The following is a 17,670-nucleotide window of genomic DNA, read 5'->3' on the forward strand; positions in this document are numbered from 1 at the left end:
ACATGATTTTCCTTTTGACAGTCAAGATACAGGAGACTTATGTTTCCTAAATGCAGCTCTGGGTATGTGAAACTCACACTAAGCCATTTATTTTTCACTGCCAATTAAACATCTAAAATGCCAGATAGTCTATGTTGAGGATCATGATAAAACCTCAATTAGAACATCCTAGTTTTAAGTTTAACATTTGATCCTTGAGTCTTGACAATAGACTAAATTATTATGCTGTAATTTCATATGCCAGTCAGCAGCAAGCATGAATATTTGCTTTCACTTCAAGTCCTGAGAGGAAGGAATCTCTTACACACTTCTAACCGGGATTTCAGTTCTTTTTTTTTAATGCGCATTTGGACTGATAACAGCGGTGTCCTGGGCACAGTGGCAGCTATTCTGTGCAGACAGATGCGAACTTCACTTCCAGAACATCTGGATTCTGCCCGGAGGGCCTGACTGCATGAATTAATATCATCTTGTATACTGTAAGAAGTTAAACTCATTCAGGAGAAATGGAGCACAATGGAATGGAAGACAGCGCGACTCTCGTATGCAGGATGTGGTCAGCAGGTGTGTGTGAGTGTGAGTGTGTGTGTTTAATCCTTGTTTTACTTGTACTGTTTGTAAAGTTGCAGGTAGGCTGAGTGGCTCGGCACTGCTGTGCTACCGGAAGGTGGTGCCTCTGAGTTCATGTAACCATCACAAGCGGCTTTGTGCAGAGCACCAGTGTTAGTGAGTGGACTCAGCATCAGCTGGCGGATCTACTCCTTTATTCCTCACACGTATCGGTAACGTTGCATGTTTTTTCTTTTTTTTTTTCAATGCTTCGTGCGTGTTTCATTTGAATTCCCCTCCGCAGGAGCGTTCCATATTCATCTTTTTATGAGTATGGAAAAGGAGAGAAAATCCTCTCAGCAGTACGGCGCGTTGGAAACGACGCAGGTGGACGAAGCGGCGGAGAAATCAGGTGAGTTTTCACTGTCACTGGGCGCAGATTTTGTGTTTGTATTTGACCGGATGCATGATTGAAAAATCATTGCGTTTAGTATTAAGTGGATTGGGAAGATAACTGTGGTGGCAACGTGCCGATACTCTCTGTGATTATCAAGTAAAAGTTATGTGCAGGGCCGTAGACAGCATAACTAAAGTCCCCAGGGGCTCCCGGGTGGTGGGGGTGGGGGTGGGGGGAGGGGAAGTTCTACTTTTAGTTCTACTTTTAAGATGTTAAAGTCTGTTAATGACATTGGTCTATCAAAATGGGAACTTTTAAACTGGTATTTTTTTCTGCATGTGTGCTTATGGTCTGAATCTTTTTGATAATTTTACATTTGGTTACATTTGACTGTTTTTCACTACCTTTACATTATTCAAATGTCAAAATTCTGCGCCACAAATAGAATCAGTAATAAGTAGCCACTGGGCATGACAAATGACAGTATTTCCCAGATTTCCCCCCCTCTCAGATTGAAGAGAATGTCGAGTCCAAAGATAAGCTTTTACTGAACTCCAAAGCCAAACGCACTCTAACTGTTATAGTGTTACTCCCAAAAGGACAATGGAGGTACCGGTTTAGGTCAACATGTGGCGTAGTTGTACCATTTAGTGGAATTTAACTGAAATTTCAGCTATGAAACACATGACATTTGTTTACTCTTCTGTGTAGATAGCCACTATTTAAACTTGATTTTCCTAACTGAAAGAAGAATCACCAATCAGCAAGAAACTGCTAAAGCACCACAGAAGAAAAGCTACAATGGAAACCAGGATTAACATGCATTGAGCAGGTAGAACTGAATGAATAGTGTTTTTTTAGGAGCGATGATGCCTGAAAATATGACAGTATTGAAGTGTCATGGAGTGGAGAGTATAGTGTTATAGGTAAATGTTAGAATAAATATTTTTCTAGTTATATTACAATAGAAATGAAAATAAATATCAAAAGTGGCCCAGATTAGGTCGGAATATATTTGTTGTCTGGTCTGTTATATAATATATAATAAATAACTGAGCCATTGTAATTTGTTGTTAAAAAATGTCCTGGTAGTCCGTTTAATCCATTTCAATGGCAGATACAACTTATCATTATTAATGTTATCTATTGATCTGACTGTTACCGTCTCAAAATGGCAGAAAATTGTAAAAATACATTCACTTCAGATATTTAATTAAATTGATTGCTTTGCTTATCAAACCATTCAGAGATGTTCACTATTCTGACACATACAGTTTTAAAAAAAACAACAAAAACAAAGCAGCGCATCAAACTGTGGCTGGAAATGCAGATTATATTGCAGTTTTTCTTGTACAAAAAAGAAATACTGTTGCAATACAAAAATCCAACCAACCAGCTGTTCATCTAGTCAATACTTCGGGGGGGGGGGGGGGGGGGATAGAAGGAAACAAAAAGAATGCTCTCAAGTTTTTTTTGGTTTTTTTTACATGCAAGTTGACCATGGTAGAGGAAAATTGCATTCAAGCTGTTTGAGGGGTTGTGTTTGTGGACATCCCTGCTATTCACAGTGAGGCAGTGTGACGGTAATGTCTTTCCACACAAGGTCAGGTAATTAAAAGCCAATCCAAGTTCTGCTGCATGACTCATCACCCCTGGTGAGGAGTAGGAGGCTGCAAGAAGGGGAACAGGGATGTTCGAAGAATTGCTCGGGTGTAGTATCCACAGAGCTGTGATTGGATAGTATCAGCCTGTTGAGTATGATCCAGGGAGGTTTTTAGAACTAAATAAGGAGCAATTCGGGCTTAAGTGTCTCATTAATTATTTTATTTGGGCTTTTAGATAGTCCTACATGATAACCTTCACTTGTCATGAATATCAAAAGGTTTTATATACATGAAAGATGTCTTATTGGAGGACAAAAAATTACAATTCTGCAATTTTTAACTAAATCAAGGAAATAGACGATATCATAGGAAATCTTATTTATTTTTTTATTATTTAATTACTTATTTGATTACTTCTACTTGTACTTGATTTTTTTTACAAGCTGTATATCTTTTCTCATTAGCCATTTATTCCTTTATTTACAGTGGCAGTGGAGATAGATAGGTAGTTAAATAGGTAGTTTGAGTGCATTAGTTGTTTAAATTGAGTTTCATGTGACTCAGACTTACTTTTTTTTTTTTAATTGACTTGCAAGGCTCTCTCCGTTTTGAAAGCCTAAAGGGCCACTTGAATCACTGTTCACATTCTGTTGGTGCAACTGGAATATCTATCCGTATCTATCTTTCTATTAGCACATGAACATATCTACTGTGACAGACTTGAAGTCTCCTCACTCTTCTATTTGCTGTACTAATGATGCCTTGGGATAGTTATACCCAACCTAAGAACAACCTCATTTTGTATCTACATTGGGTTCACAGCACAAAACATTTACAGTTACACAATAAATGTGCAACGAAAATTACACAATGACTCCACAGAAGCAGCTTACTATGTGATGATGTTGGTGTCTCACTCCATAATAACACAAACATTATATGTCTACATTCATTTCAACATTAACAAATGATCCTGCTACATGATGATGTAGACGCTCAAACCTGTTGACTTGGTCATGCATGCCTTTGTGACTGTAGGAAAGGGAGACGGAGGTGCCAGATCGCCTACTCCCATGCTGGACACCTGAGTTTGAGATTCATCCTATGTTCCGCAGTCTTTCACTTTTTTCTACTTCACTCTCACTAGTGAATAGTTAGGATTGTTAACGATACCTGGTTGGGGTTATAATTAGTATGCATGGTTAGAGGTTACACATTTTACTATTCGTGGTTTGGGATGGGTTTTACATCCGTCCCTACACTGTATAACACACTGAGGACAGACGGCCACCTCCCGTTTTCGAGCCTTGAATTGTGACTTGACAACGTTTTGGACATGCAGACTAAGGTAACTGTTGCATCTTTTGTGATGAGACTGGGCTGCAAACAAACATATTTTGGTCATATCTGTCTTCCAGGAGATTATGTGCTTTCGATGGCTGATTCCACAGTCACGACTGAGGACATTGAAGGAGAGCTGGTCAGAATTGAGCGGATTCGAGACGTCCTTGTACGGAGAGAATCAGAGCTGAGATACATGTAAGAACTGCATATTTATGTCAGAAACTACACAGACAATTAACTAAGTTGAATGTCAATAGTCGGCAACAAGTCCATCCTTAGGCCCTGTATTATGATAAGATCTAATGTTGAGTTCTAACTGTGTGTTAGAGGGATCTGAATGCAAAGATTGTTATTAGTCCTTCAGCCATCACTGGAGCTGCACAGTGGTGTTAGGTTAATTGGTGATTCTACATTTAGCCTAGGACTGAGTTTGAGTGTGCATGGTTGTTTGTCTCTGTGTTGCTGCGCGATGCTCCCTGATTTGTATTAGGCGGATGCGGAAAATGGATGGATGTCAGCAGTGGGAGCAGCCACGTGCATGTGATTTCCTCTCAAGCCACAGGGATTAGCCTGAGGCTCGAGCGCAGCAATTGCTAACAGGAGTGGGACAGAGAGATCACACATTAGAAAAATAAGCTTACTTTGTGGACTGACAAAAATCCTTTTTTAACAAGGAGGATTTTCATTAAACACGTACTCGAGTAAAAGTTGTTAAACTGTGTCATATATATATATGTATATATATATATATATATTAGCAAATCAGTTGCACATAGAGACTATAGACCTCGTAACTAACATCAAACGAACTAAACATGTCAACTCTTCTGCTTGAAACTTGACTCCAGTATGTACAACATTGTTTCCAGAAGAAGTTGGATAACCACATAAAATGTAAATAAAACTAGAATTGAGCAAACTTTACGCAACATATAAAGTGTTTTTGACAAACGTATGCTCACTTTGAATCTGCTTCGCCAGCATTCTTAAGAAAAGGAAAGCAAAATGCTTTCCCATTCTTGCTTGAAAGGGTTTCAGCTGCTCAGCGTTCCTCCTCCGCCTCTCAGTGGCTGGCACTCTCTAGACTGTGGGTAGGCCAGTTTAGCACGCATAGCCATGGTTTTGTAATACTTGCAGAATTTGGTTTGGCATTAGCTTGCTGAAATAAGCAAGACCTTTCCTGACAAATATTTAATCTGGAAGAGGGAATATGTTGCTCAAAACATTTTAGTTAAGTCTGGAGGACTTCCAAAACAAATTCAAGCAACTTACACTCACATCTCAGGTAGGCAGGTTGGGTTCAGTGGGTTTTGCCCAAGGACCCCTACGGGAGGCAACACCTTTCACACAGAGGGAGGACAGGATTTGAACACCAGTCACCCACATGGAGGGCAGCAATCTTACCCCTACACTATCCCGTCAATCCATTTTTAGGATTTGAACCTTGCTCCATCAACATTCCAGCCAGCTCTCTATCACACTGAGATAATGAGTCACAATTCAGATCTTGACGTACCTTGCATTGATGGAAACAGTGGAAAACTGTGTTCACTTCCAGTAGTTTTGTGTTTTTGAGCCAATCCTGGGATTTCCACGGAAGAACATTGCGGTTTTGTTGTCGTGTCGACTAAGGGCCTGATGATAACGGACAATGAATACTGTTTTTGACACTAAGCTCTTTGCTGAGGTGGTGGTTGGTCAGTGTCAACACGGCTCTCTGATGTACTGACCTCAGAATGTTCAGAATTCTCTAATAGCACTGTGCTCTGTAATCTGTTGATATGACCTGCCAGAACCTGCCTGCACATCAAACAAACAAAGTCGTCTGAAACCTTTGCTGAAGCTTCACAGTCATGAAGAAGCATAGTTGTGGTATACGGGAGATGGACCCCTCTTTACAGACTGTTGCAAAAGTAATGAAAATTTTGATGGTGTAAAAGTAATATGTTTTTGTAAAATTTTGACTTGATATTTTTCAGTTTTTTTATTAAATGAGCTTGAAGTGTACAAATACATTTTTTACAACAGCAATTTCCTCACAGGCGACTGGCCCCTCATGTTTCAAAATTGCTATCAGAGTCAGAGGGTGAAAATAGATCTGATACTGTCAGCCTGGATTCACTCCCACAGCTCTGCTTGGTAATGTTATTTCAGCTAATAAGCACCGAGACTCACCTGTGTCCGAGTTCAGAATCCAAGTCCACTTTTTTTCTCTGTTTGATTTGCAAATGCAGTTTCACACCGATGCTTGTCTGTGATGTTAAAGGGGATGTTGTTTTTCTACCATGATGAGATAAAATCCATCTTGTTTATGAAGCCTCATTGAGGAAGTTTTAGTCAGACTGTATGGAAGCCTCTGTCATAACCCTTCGGTACTCGCCTCAGCCTTTTTTCTATGTCTTGTAATGCACTGGGGTGCAGAATTTTCACCGCCTTTTTGTCTTCCAATCAGGATGGATGACATCCAGCTCTGCAAGGAAATCACAAGGCTGAAGCAGGAGCTGCAGAAGCTTGTCTCAGTTCCAGGTAAACCAAAAAAACACTCTACCTCTATGTGGGGTTTTTGTGTCCCACTGTATTTGACCTATAGATATTTTTTTCTTGTCTCTCAAGGTTTTTTCTTATTTCAAATAAATTCAGGTTTTATAACATGTCTCAAAATATTCATACCAATGCTCACATTCCTCTGTTCATTGAGTTCAAATATCAGGTCTTATACAGAACAATGTTGCTGTACCAAATGACAAAAAAAAGGCTGACATTGTTTCGTATTTTGTGATGTTTAGACCAGTGCGAGGTAGATTGCATTGTAATGTGATAAAGAGACTCATGGTTCCCAGAGGATGAAACTTGTTGTCCTTTTAAAAATCTCCTAACCTTTCCTTTTGTGCCACCATGGGGCTGTTATTACTAGTTTTAAGTTAAATGTTATGACACAGTTTTCTATATAGCACCCTAACTATTTAAAAATATCTCTTAGTTCCGTTTTGTGTTTAATATTAACTGATTGTGTACAAATTGAGCACGTACATTCATAAGATAATAAACCTTACTGCTTTCTGTGTTAACATCATTGTGATAGCATTGATAGTGACTGGTGAAGACATGACTTATCCAGAGAACTCCAATAGCCTAAAATCAGCTCAGAGGGTTCAGCACATAATAGAAAAAGCAGCAGCAAAGGGCTGTGAGCATCTCTTAGCTTCGTCTTCCTTGCTGCAGCAGCTCATTCCTCAGCAAAATATATTTTTCTTTTGTTTGCATGCTTTACTCTGCAGGATGTTGTGAAACACCAAATCATGTACTTTTGGTTGTGCACGTGTTCCAAAAGAAAAATAACAACCCACTCTGAAGTACGTACCTGAGGCGTGTATGCAAAATGCCCACAGTATGTACAGAATGTTAGTGTTGTGCGTATTTTTGGTTTCCAGACACATACATCGTATTTTCTTGGTGACTGAACTGGCTGAAACCGCTCGTATCGTTTCCTTTATTTAACCAGGAAAAAATTTCATTGAGATTAAAACCTCTTTTTTCCAAGAGTGACCTGATCGAGACGGCAGCGTAAAACAAACAACACACAACAAGACCAAATACACAAAACACATGAACAACAGTTTCACATTTCATGAAAAACACCCTGGAGATATCACAAAGCATTAAACATTAGGGCAGTCACAGGATCCAAGTGAGCTAATGTCCTTTAAAACTGACTTGAATTCCCCCAAAGTTAGAAGAAATGACAGTTTTAAATCCTTTTGCTTATTATTCCAGGTAGCAGGGGCAGAAGATTTAAAGGCCTTTTTACCCAATTCAGTTCTGACTTTTGGGGCCTGCATCAAAATGATGTCCTGAGAGCGCAGACCACAATGGCTGAAGTAAAAAATGAGCATAAATATGTCGGAAGAAGTCCAAGAATGCATTTATAGATCAAAGCCAGTCAGTGAGGGGGTCTGCGGTCGGATTGAGACGGACAACTTGCTGTAGCATACAAAGTACAGTGATGTACATGATAGCTGCAATCAGTCATAAAATGCAGAGCACAGTGACACACAGTATCCAATTTTTTCAAATGCTGGGCTGAAGTGTTCATGAATAGCAGATCTACGTAATCCATCAGGGAGAAACAGTTTTTGTTTCGACACTCACTGTCGAAAAATATTTGTCTTGGTCAGGTCTACGCACACAGTGCAGATTGCATAGAATTGCACAGATGAATGTGACAGCATATGTAAACCAACATAAACTTTAATGGATCAGATCCAAATTTTGTGTGACAAGCTGTAAGTACTCTGCAATTACTAAAAGGCTCATGAACTACTCTGTATTTCCAGCACTCAGCAACCGCTGTAGTTAATGTAATGCTCATTGTGTGACTGTTAAACAGATAAAGACAAGTCCAACGAGGACAGGGAGCGAGAGGAGGAGCTGCTGAAGCAGATCAACAAACTGGTGGAGACCAGAGACTTTCTTGTGGATGATGTGGAGTTTGAAAGGTTAAGGTGGGACGATTTGATCAAAAGGACTTTGTTTGAGTGGTGATCCTGTCTATTTAGTCTGGTTTTAGATTAGCTGGCACTGATAGGCAGGCGCTTGTTATTGTGAGGAAATACCTCTGAGGGATATTTAATTGATTACAAACTGATAGCTGGAATGGGAGAGGCCCTGTCTGAAAATTTGGTGATGATTGGAAATGAAAACGGCTGCAGTGAAGAGTTGGCTGTGGACGCAGCATTCAGAGAATACACGTGTCAGGCCAGCCTGCAGTCTTATTTTCTCTCAAATATAAACCACATTCAAGTGACACAAGATAGAACAAAAACATTAAACTTGCTTTATCACAACTTAAAATCAAGGAAATGTTCCTCTTCACAGGGAAAGAGAAGAAGACAGAGAGATGGCAGCTTTCTTACAATCTAAATTTCCCAAACCACTGGCTGGAAAAGGTGAGTTTAACCTGTAAACTTTGATTTAAAACAGGTCTTTGAAGCCACCATTAATCTCTGAGAGGACAAAGAAAGAGGAGTTGTTTTTTCTGGATGTTTGGCTGCAGCTGTGATTACGTACAACAGCCAACAAGCAGTCACACTTTTATACACAGATCAGCCTCAACATCAGCTCCCGAGTGCCTCTGCCATGTCAGAATGTGCGTGCGAGTGGCACATGTAACACAGATGACTCAATTAAACCAGTTCCTGGACCCATAGTTTTCAAGCAGGAGATTGCAATGTAAGATGATTATCAATGCTAGTACTTAATCTGTCAGTGGTTTTAATGTTGTGACTTATCAGTGTTGATAGTCAGTGTCATTGTAAGACTTCCTGAGAAGAAGAAAATCCTCCTACCCATCTAAAGCTCATTAATTAATATGTAATAACTCATTTATTTTAAACTGGACTGCAACTCAAACGAAAGCCTCAAAGGGAAGGCCATTTTCAAGATTATTCACAAGTGGCAAACATTCAAGACAGCTGACAGTCTTCCCAGGAGTGGACATCCCAGCAAGTTCCCCCCAATGTCAGACCATGCAACGCTTAGAGAAACTGCCAAAAAACCCAAGAGCTACATCCCAGACTCTACAGGCCTCAGTTAGCATGTTAAATGTTACAGTTGACAGTAAAAATGTTTTCTAAAAAGAACGTGGCAGCACAGCTTCAGTTTGCAAAGTTATGTTTGAACAAACCGCAAAACTTCTGATCAAAGAACATTGTCCTTTGGAGAGATAAAACCAAAGTGGAGGTTTTTATTATAAAGCATGGCACCACATTTGGTGAAAACCAAACATAGCATATCAGCACAAATTCCTCATACCAACTGTCAAGCACGGTGGTGGAGGGCTGATGATGTGTGTTTGCTTTGCAGCCACATGGCCTGGACACCTTGTTGTCATTAGTCATGTTTCCATCCAAAACTGTTTCGAATCATTGGGAAATGCACATTTAAAGAAATTCGAATCATGTGTTTCCATCAAATGTACGGACTTTGGTGAAAACTACTAACTTGCGCGGTAGGGCCATCAAGAATCAAGAATTTAAATTTATTTTGAGATCCCGACAAACTTCTGCTGAGAATTCATTTTTATGCCACGTACCGCTGCTTCAGACTTCTATTTATTTCTCAATGCAGTCCATAGTTTATCAAACCCCGGCTACACATTGCCACCGGGAGCTCTTGATATATGCTGTCATTTCTCTGCTGTTTACTGCCAAGGATAGCAGCTATTTTTTTCTCCTTAATTAAAGTTCTTCTTCCTCCGTCCAAACAAATCTTCCGTTGTCCGCCATGTTTGTTGTCTTGTGAAGGACCCGCAAACACTGGAAGCAGTTGGGGTGAAAGGACCACGTCAGACTTGATGCGAACACAGCTGTCTCCGTCCCTTTCGAATCAACCAAAACCCGGAGCTAGCGAGCGTATTTTAATTTGTGCGAATCAGGGGATTTTAATTCGAATTATTGCGTTTCCATCATAATTTTCCAATGCAATGCTTCTCGATGCACTTCTAAACAGGCTGATGGAAACGCACCTAATGATTCCAAACACAGCAGCAAATCTACAACAGAATGTCTGAAAAATAAAGATTGAAATGCTGTGGTGGGACCTACATGGAGTGAACCAAAAACCCTCCACAATTATATGAAAGACTAATAACATCATACAGAAAACAATTATTTACTTCTGCTGAAGAGGGTTGTAGCTACTGAAAAATGGGTGTACTTAATTTTTTCACACACAATTCTGCAGTTTGGTTTAGTTTTTGTTAAGTAATGATGACATGATGCAACATGTCATGTGTTGTTAATCTGAGTTGGCAATTACCTATTTCTAAGGACCAGATATAACTTTATCATTCTGATACATAAAACCTTTGAACTTGAAAAGAGTGTCCGTGCTTAATTTTTCATGGCCTTAATCAGCAAGAATGCGAAAAAGGACATTTTCAAAATGTTGGAGGTCTTATTGAAGGAATGTAACTTTAAAAGAAGAGACTGTGGAGGTTAAGTGTTTTTGGTAATGTCTCCTCACTCAGTTGCTTTGCTAGATCGAAATGTGGCATCCAAATCCCAGCGGACATCTGGCCCCTTTATCTCTAAAAGTGGTCTTACGCTGCTGAAAGACTGCTGCGGCTTCACCTGTTCCATCATGTAACGCAGTGTCCAGAGGAAAACTCGGTGACGCCTGCAAATGTGAGCCTGTGTGTGCCTGTATACACATATGAGTCTTCTCAGTGAGTTCATGTATTTATTGTCTGCCCTTTAATGAGAGATTTGGGACTAATTCTCATACTATATTTGGTCATATAGTGCAAGAGACATAAAAACATGCATTTGTGTGATTTTCTGCTGTGAAATCCTCTTTTTACACTGTATGTCTTACAACAGGGAGGCTGACTGCCATCATACTAACAACTCTTGCCCAGTTAAGGTAATTGGATATGATTATTGGCTGCTCTGACAGTATAATTATCCATTTGCGATGTATGAAGCAGAGTAAGCTCTCCCTCAGGGAGCAAAATACATTTACCAGTCTCAACTTGCTTTTCTGATTATTATAATAAGATTATTAGGAATTTAACAGCATTATTTTGATGGTTGATTAATCTATATATATATATATATATACCTGTATATGCCTTACAGTCTTTGTCTTTAAAACAAAACAAAACACCATGAATGTATATCAAAAGAAAAAAATGTGCCTGTGATTTAATTGCATTTTGTGACTAAAATCTTTGCAGTATTGTTCCATTAAAGACGTTTAAATGTCCTCCTTGGTCATGGTGCTTGAAAATGTGTCGTAATCCTTTGATGTACAGGTTATTGGAACTTATGGTCTTTCTGTAAGTGGTCACTTTTTACCATTGCTCATGGAGGCATTTTATTAGTTTAATTTTGTAAAAACAGCTACAATTAAAAGTGCTGGGGTTGCACTTAACAAATAATAACCCAGGACTACAAAAAATTAGAAATATGGATTAAAAGCCTCCATTATTAAACTAGCAAACTAGAAAACGTACATAGCCATTAAACTAACGTTAACTAATCACTGTGACAGCCTTAACTTACCATTCTGTATGTAGCTTCAAATGTCAAAGTTGGACGTTGTTGCCTCCCCGTCCATAATTTTCGACCTGGACATTTTGCATGCTGCAGTTAACCATTTAGTATTTTCGGTAAGCAAGCGAAATTACTTTAGGTATAATTTTTACCAACTGGAACCCCGTAACGTCACCGCAAATCTTCATACATCTCATCTGTGACTTCACTGTATGTTGTGTTGGATCAGGGAAATACCGGGTAGTTAGTGTAAACGGACTGGAAATTAATAAAGTAATTTGATTTGAATTTTGAGAAAGTTGATTTGAAAAAGGTATTAGAAACTTAAAAAGCTTTTGTTTGCTGTGAAATATCAAGTATTTTCAAGTCAAAAGACTCAAGTCTAAGTGAAGTCACAAGTCACTGATGTTAAAGTCCATGTCGTGATGTTAAAGTCCGAGTTGAGTTCAAAGTCCTTTATAACTCTATCAAGTCAAGTCAGAAGTCATTAAAATTATGACTCAAGTCCAAGTCATCTTCAGTTCACACCTCTGATATTAATACAGCTGAATGTCCAATAAAGCTGCTCTGATTCACGTTTTTATGTCTTCATCTGAACACGTCAGAAATTGTGACTGATTCTCAGCTCATTAAATGTGTGCCAGCTCATGGTCACGTAAAAGCATTTCCAAACAGTCGCTGTGCTCGAAATGAAACCCTAATTTTATAACTGTAGTTTTCATTTGTCATCTGTCAAAATCACTATCACTAAGTAACTTAAAGACCAAGTCTGTGCAGTTAAATCAGTTATAGTTCCATTTAAGATGATCTCCCACAGAGAAAGTGGCAGAATGTCTTGAAAGTGTTCTCATACAGTCCACAGCGTAGCAGTGTTGGATACACTTCAGGCAATAACTCAATTCCCCTCCTGTGCATGCATTCAGGAACAAGGACAGTGATCCAATTAAATGGCCAAGTGGAACTGTGACCTTAGCTTGACTCAACCCTGCACATAACCATGCTGACTTAGTTCCACAGTTAAGCTAACCCAACAAGTGTTCGTTTTACTTGATAATAGGCTAGTTTTAGTGTCAGCAATAATTTACTAAAACAAACTTGAGAATTTTTATAGTTGTGAACTTTGGGAATAGTTGTGAATCTTTGTTCTGTTTTGAATCACATCAATAACGATAACTTTCATTATTATCATGATAAATAAATAAATGTAAATGTAATTTATTTATACAGCCCTTTACAACAATCCATTTCGGTGTACCAAAGTGCTTTACATCAGATAATAAATAAAGAAAAGAATAAGTACAAAACAATAAAATAACAGTAAACGCAATAAAATAAAATACAGCAAAATTGAATAAGATAATATAAAAGAGTCACCATACTACTGGGTATTAAAAGCCATCTGAAATAAATATGTTTTTAGCCTAGATTTAAAGAGGCCCAGGTCAGAAATAAATGTAAACAGTTTTTTGTAATGACTGCAATGCCTGATGGTAATCTTGGTATTTAGCTTCATGTTAAGTATAGAGTCGATGTTCAGTTCTTCCCTACAAAGTCAAAGTCAAATTTATTTGTACAGCACATTTCATGTACAAAACAATTCAAAGTGCTTTACATACAATAAAAGCATTGTAGCAGGGAGCAGAAAAAGCATTACAAATATGTAAAAGAATATAAATAGATAGAAATAAGGTCATAGTTCCCTTTCAGCTGAGTAATTCAGATTCCTATGGATTGGTATTTTACTTAAAATGGCTGAAAACCCTGTGCAGTCCACTTGACACAGCAGTTCTGGGCAATCTTCATGTGCACACCAAATGTTTCAACAGCAGATTGCAGCTCCACACCGATCTGGTAACTTATTTATTACCTCATTAATTCCTTTGCATTTTTTGTCTTTCTGTCTGTTTTGCGCACTGAATTATCATCCAGCTGTACATAATATAATTCAGGTATTCAAAGAATTCTTTAGATAAACATTTCTTGTAGACAGGTGATTTGTTTAAGACACTAATTTCTTTTATTTAGCACAAGCTCCTCTATCACAGCCGATAAATATATCTCAGCTGAAATACCTGGAAATAAATATCTGACCCACTCCAAACAACATCCAACCATCATCCCATATCTTACTGCCATGACAACAGGATGAGAGGGTTGTTGCATGTGTGGTGGTGGTGACTGAGAGTAATATTGTTCACTGTAAAGAGGAGGAAACCAGATGGTTTCAGTTCCACATAACTTACCTCGGCTGCCTTCTCCTGATTCCCTCCCTCACACAAACCCACTGTGGTCACTGATGACTCATCCTGTGGAGTTAGAAATTTACTTCCCCCAAAAGCAACACCGCTGTCACGTAAATGCGTTCGAATAAACCACCTTGTGAGGAGAAAAAAAAAATAGACACATGAAGCCAAACAAAAAAAAATGATTGATAGGAATATTCACTTTCATATTGTACAGGAGACAGATGCACTTTCATTTACACAAATTGTCCAATGCTATTGTCAGTACTGATTGTTCCTGCACCTCTTTTGTGGCCTGTTGTGTGGTTCCACTCTCACGGCAGTTGATAAAGGCCATCACAGCTGGTTCCTGATAAACAGTCGTGCGCAGAGGCGAGCAACACTCTCCGCTGTCTTTAATTTTCAGGCTGACTAGACTAATCGGTGGGTTACATTACTGTGCATACATTAGTGCCAACCCACTGTAATTAGATGCTAGTGAGAAAGCTGCTTTTACAAGCTTTGACTGGAATTTTGTCTTAAAGCACCCAGTGATAAAACAAGCAGACAATGGCATCCCTGGAAACCTTTTTACTCAGAAAATAGAACAGAAATGGCAAACCTTTGTGTGCACACCTCATGATGTGAAAAGGAACAAGACAGACGTTCACAGTGGAAGTTCAATGATCAAGGGGGGTGAAGATGTTGAAGAGAGGTGGCAAAGAAGGTGCTTTTAAGTTTAATTTGTGAATTCCCTGTCGACAGTGTAAAATATGAATGGCTGGATTCCTTCTTTTTGTATATTTGATGATTACATGGACATGCAAGTGCATTTTTAGACAGCAATTTGAAACCTAAATCCCTTAAGATAAAAAGGTTTTTTGTGTAACAATAGCAAAATGAAAAATAGTGGTCTGAGCAGATCGTGACAACATTAATTATACGAGTTTGTCAGCACTTCAGAATATACCATACAATAATTTTTTTTTTCAAATTGCAAATGTAAACCCTTTCTAACTTACTAAATGAACCACTGGGAATGTTTTTTTTTCCACACACACCTCACAAACTTACGGCAATGACGTCAAATGCTAAAAACAAATATTCTCAGGTTTACAACAACAAAGAAAAAAAAATGGTTATAAAAAAATAATAATCTGTGATTGTCACTGTGGACCCATTTGTGAAAACGACTTGAACCATGTGACACTCCGTATCCCAAAGGTCTTGGACTCCTAATTCTCAAAACTACCAGGTCTTTATCTCTTTATAGGCACCAAACCTAAGTCACTTACTGCAAAACATAGATGTGCAGTATCAATATCCAGTGTGTGCAGTCCCCTGTCATGTGTCATTGTCTGTTGTTTTGTTTATGCCAGCATTCAGGCGACGTGATACAAAACCATATTTCTCCAATATTCAAGACTAACTGTGCTTTCATCTCGTAACATAACCCTATAAATATCTAAACCTGACCATGCATTTTGTATGCCTAATCCTAACCAATCACGGCAGACAGAAAAGTAGAAAACTGAGAGGTTGATGAGCAATATCAGCACTCACAGTTGACAGTCTGCAGTGTAATGCACCGTTTCTGCTCATGAAATGTTTGTACAAAGCTGTCACATCTGTGACTGTTTAGTGCAATGAAAAATATAAGTGTAGCCCTCCCCCCACAATTCTGATTTTATTTTACCTTCAGCTTGAATCTTTATAGCAAAAGAATTGGTAACATCAGCATGTTTCAACACAATTAGCACACTGTATTGAACGTATGATTATTATAAAAGAATGTCCAAAGAAATATGATACATTAGCAACAATGGTTTATTCACCACTCCAACAAATATTAGTCTATAATAAACTTTAACCCGGGATTTTATAATATTAGTCTGTCTTGGTACCATGTTCGTTGCCGTGCTGTTGGAGCTCAACATCCACAAGAAAAGATGAAAGGAAATTATCCAAAGGACCCAGAATGCCGTTCTGTAGTCGGTCCAACAAAACAAAAATATATATATATATTCCTCTTTACCTCCTCTATATATCCCACCCTCTTTTTACTCTGATTGGCTAACAAACGTCAGTGAACTCTCTCACTTTACATTTGAATGACACCTGTATGAACCAATATCTATACCTTATAATATCTGTAACATCAAACAACAGGTTCACAAACGCCTCAAATACTAAAGTCATTACTTTTAGTTATCCTAAATACAAAAAATACAATAGAGTAAACTTTAACTAATACATGAATTTGACCAAGGTGCTACATAAGCATATGACATTTTGAAATAGACAGTTTCACATCAGGCAAAACAGAGGCATGTGACAACTTTGCAGCCCAGAAAGAGTTGTGACTTTACAATTTCTTTCATTTGGATTGTGAAACTGCGGGGTTTTTTGTACTTTGGACTATGTTTGGTGCATTAAGAGGATAAAATGTAATTTGCCAAACACTGAAACTTAAAGAAGTATGTTTCCGTTCAGAGTTGGTGTTCATGGAACTGCCTGTGATGGTGTCCGTGACATTTCAGCCCACTGGATGAACACCACACTGACATTTCAGGTTGACTTGCTGGATTCTGTCAACAGACTATTCACGCCGTGAATTTTGTGTTCTGTTTCTAACATTTTTTTGGAGAGGTAGCAAATGAGAGCACTACAGTGTGAAAGGAAAAAAGAAAAACAGTGCTTTACTTTAACTCTTGAGATGTTAATAATCAGATTTAGTGGTGAGCTCTGCATGAGTTTGGTTCTAAGTCAAAAGCCTTTCAAAATGTCTTTGTCTGGCTTTTTGTGAGCCTATTGCTAAAATTGATTTTTGTTTTAGTTGAGCTTGAATACATTTTGTTATATTCAGGAGCTGATTGCTGATTGATCAGTTGCTTCTGTGGTAGCTCAACTGTAAAATATCTTATCACAACTTACACATTGATATGTTTATGATATAATCTATACATAATTCACTGCCTGCATCATTCACAGCAATATGTGACAGGGATTAAGGTCTGCATGCATTTGTCTTCGTACCACAGTGACAGCATGGCAACAGACCTGTTGTGCACAGTGGTTGCAGCCATGCTGGAGAAACACTGCACAGACAGTAGAGTTACATTCACAAATTTAGATCTCATGTTACAAGATTGAGAAAAGTGATTTAAAGCAACAAACTGTGAAAACTGAATTCATCCCCTCAGAGTCACAGGCCTGCTCCGGTTTCTGCAAGATGCAATGACATCCGTTAGCATAGATAACATTTTGAAGGGCAAGAATGATGAAAATGCATCTTTAAATGATTGCAAAGGTACTATGTGGGGGGAAAAACTTTGAAGCTTGTCTAGGATCACACATAGAATGTCCTAAATGGTGTCAAATTCCAGTTCAAAACAGGATTCAAATGCACACACACGAGTCAGCTGAAAATGCTAAGTCACAAAACATTAAAGAGTACTTTTAATTTCCATAACAGAAGATACAGGAGCAGGATTAAGGAT

At 38.5% G+C, this 17,670-nt stretch overlaps 1 protein-coding gene and 1 long non-coding RNA gene across 2 annotated transcripts; both read left to right on the forward strand.

Annotated features, from left to right (window-relative positions):
- The first annotated feature begins 743 nt into the window (after nucleotides 1–743).
- LOC140273573 (bMERB domain-containing protein 1) lies at nucleotides 744–11,699 on the forward strand. The gene is made up of 6 exons (XM_072369185.1): nucleotides 744–961; nucleotides 3,969–4,089; nucleotides 6,347–6,420; nucleotides 8,282–8,396; nucleotides 8,770–8,840; nucleotides 10,922–11,699. The coding sequence occupies exons 1-6, from the start codon at nucleotides 793–795 to the stop codon at nucleotides 11,038–11,040; spliced, it is 669 nt and encodes a 222-aa protein (XP_072225286.1). The 5' UTR covers nucleotides 744–792; the 3' UTR covers nucleotides 11,041–11,699.
- A 1,714-nt stretch (nucleotides 11,700–13,413) lies between these two features.
- Nucleotides 13,414–13,942, forward strand: LOC140273805 (uncharacterized). Its single transcript, XR_011908061.1, has 2 exons — nucleotides 13,414–13,505; nucleotides 13,645–13,942. It is a non-coding gene; the product is annotated as an uncharacterized lncRNA (long non-coding RNA).
- Nucleotides 13,943–17,670: the final 3,728 nt, after the last annotated feature.

The sequence above is a fragment of the Leuresthes tenuis genome, unplaced genomic scaffold, assembly GCF_036924035.1.
Source record: "Leuresthes tenuis unplaced genomic scaffold, fLeuTen1.0.hap1 SCAF_17, whole genome shotgun sequence".
Lineage (NCBI taxonomy): Eukaryota > Metazoa > Chordata > Actinopteri > Atheriniformes > Atherinopsidae > Leuresthes > Leuresthes tenuis.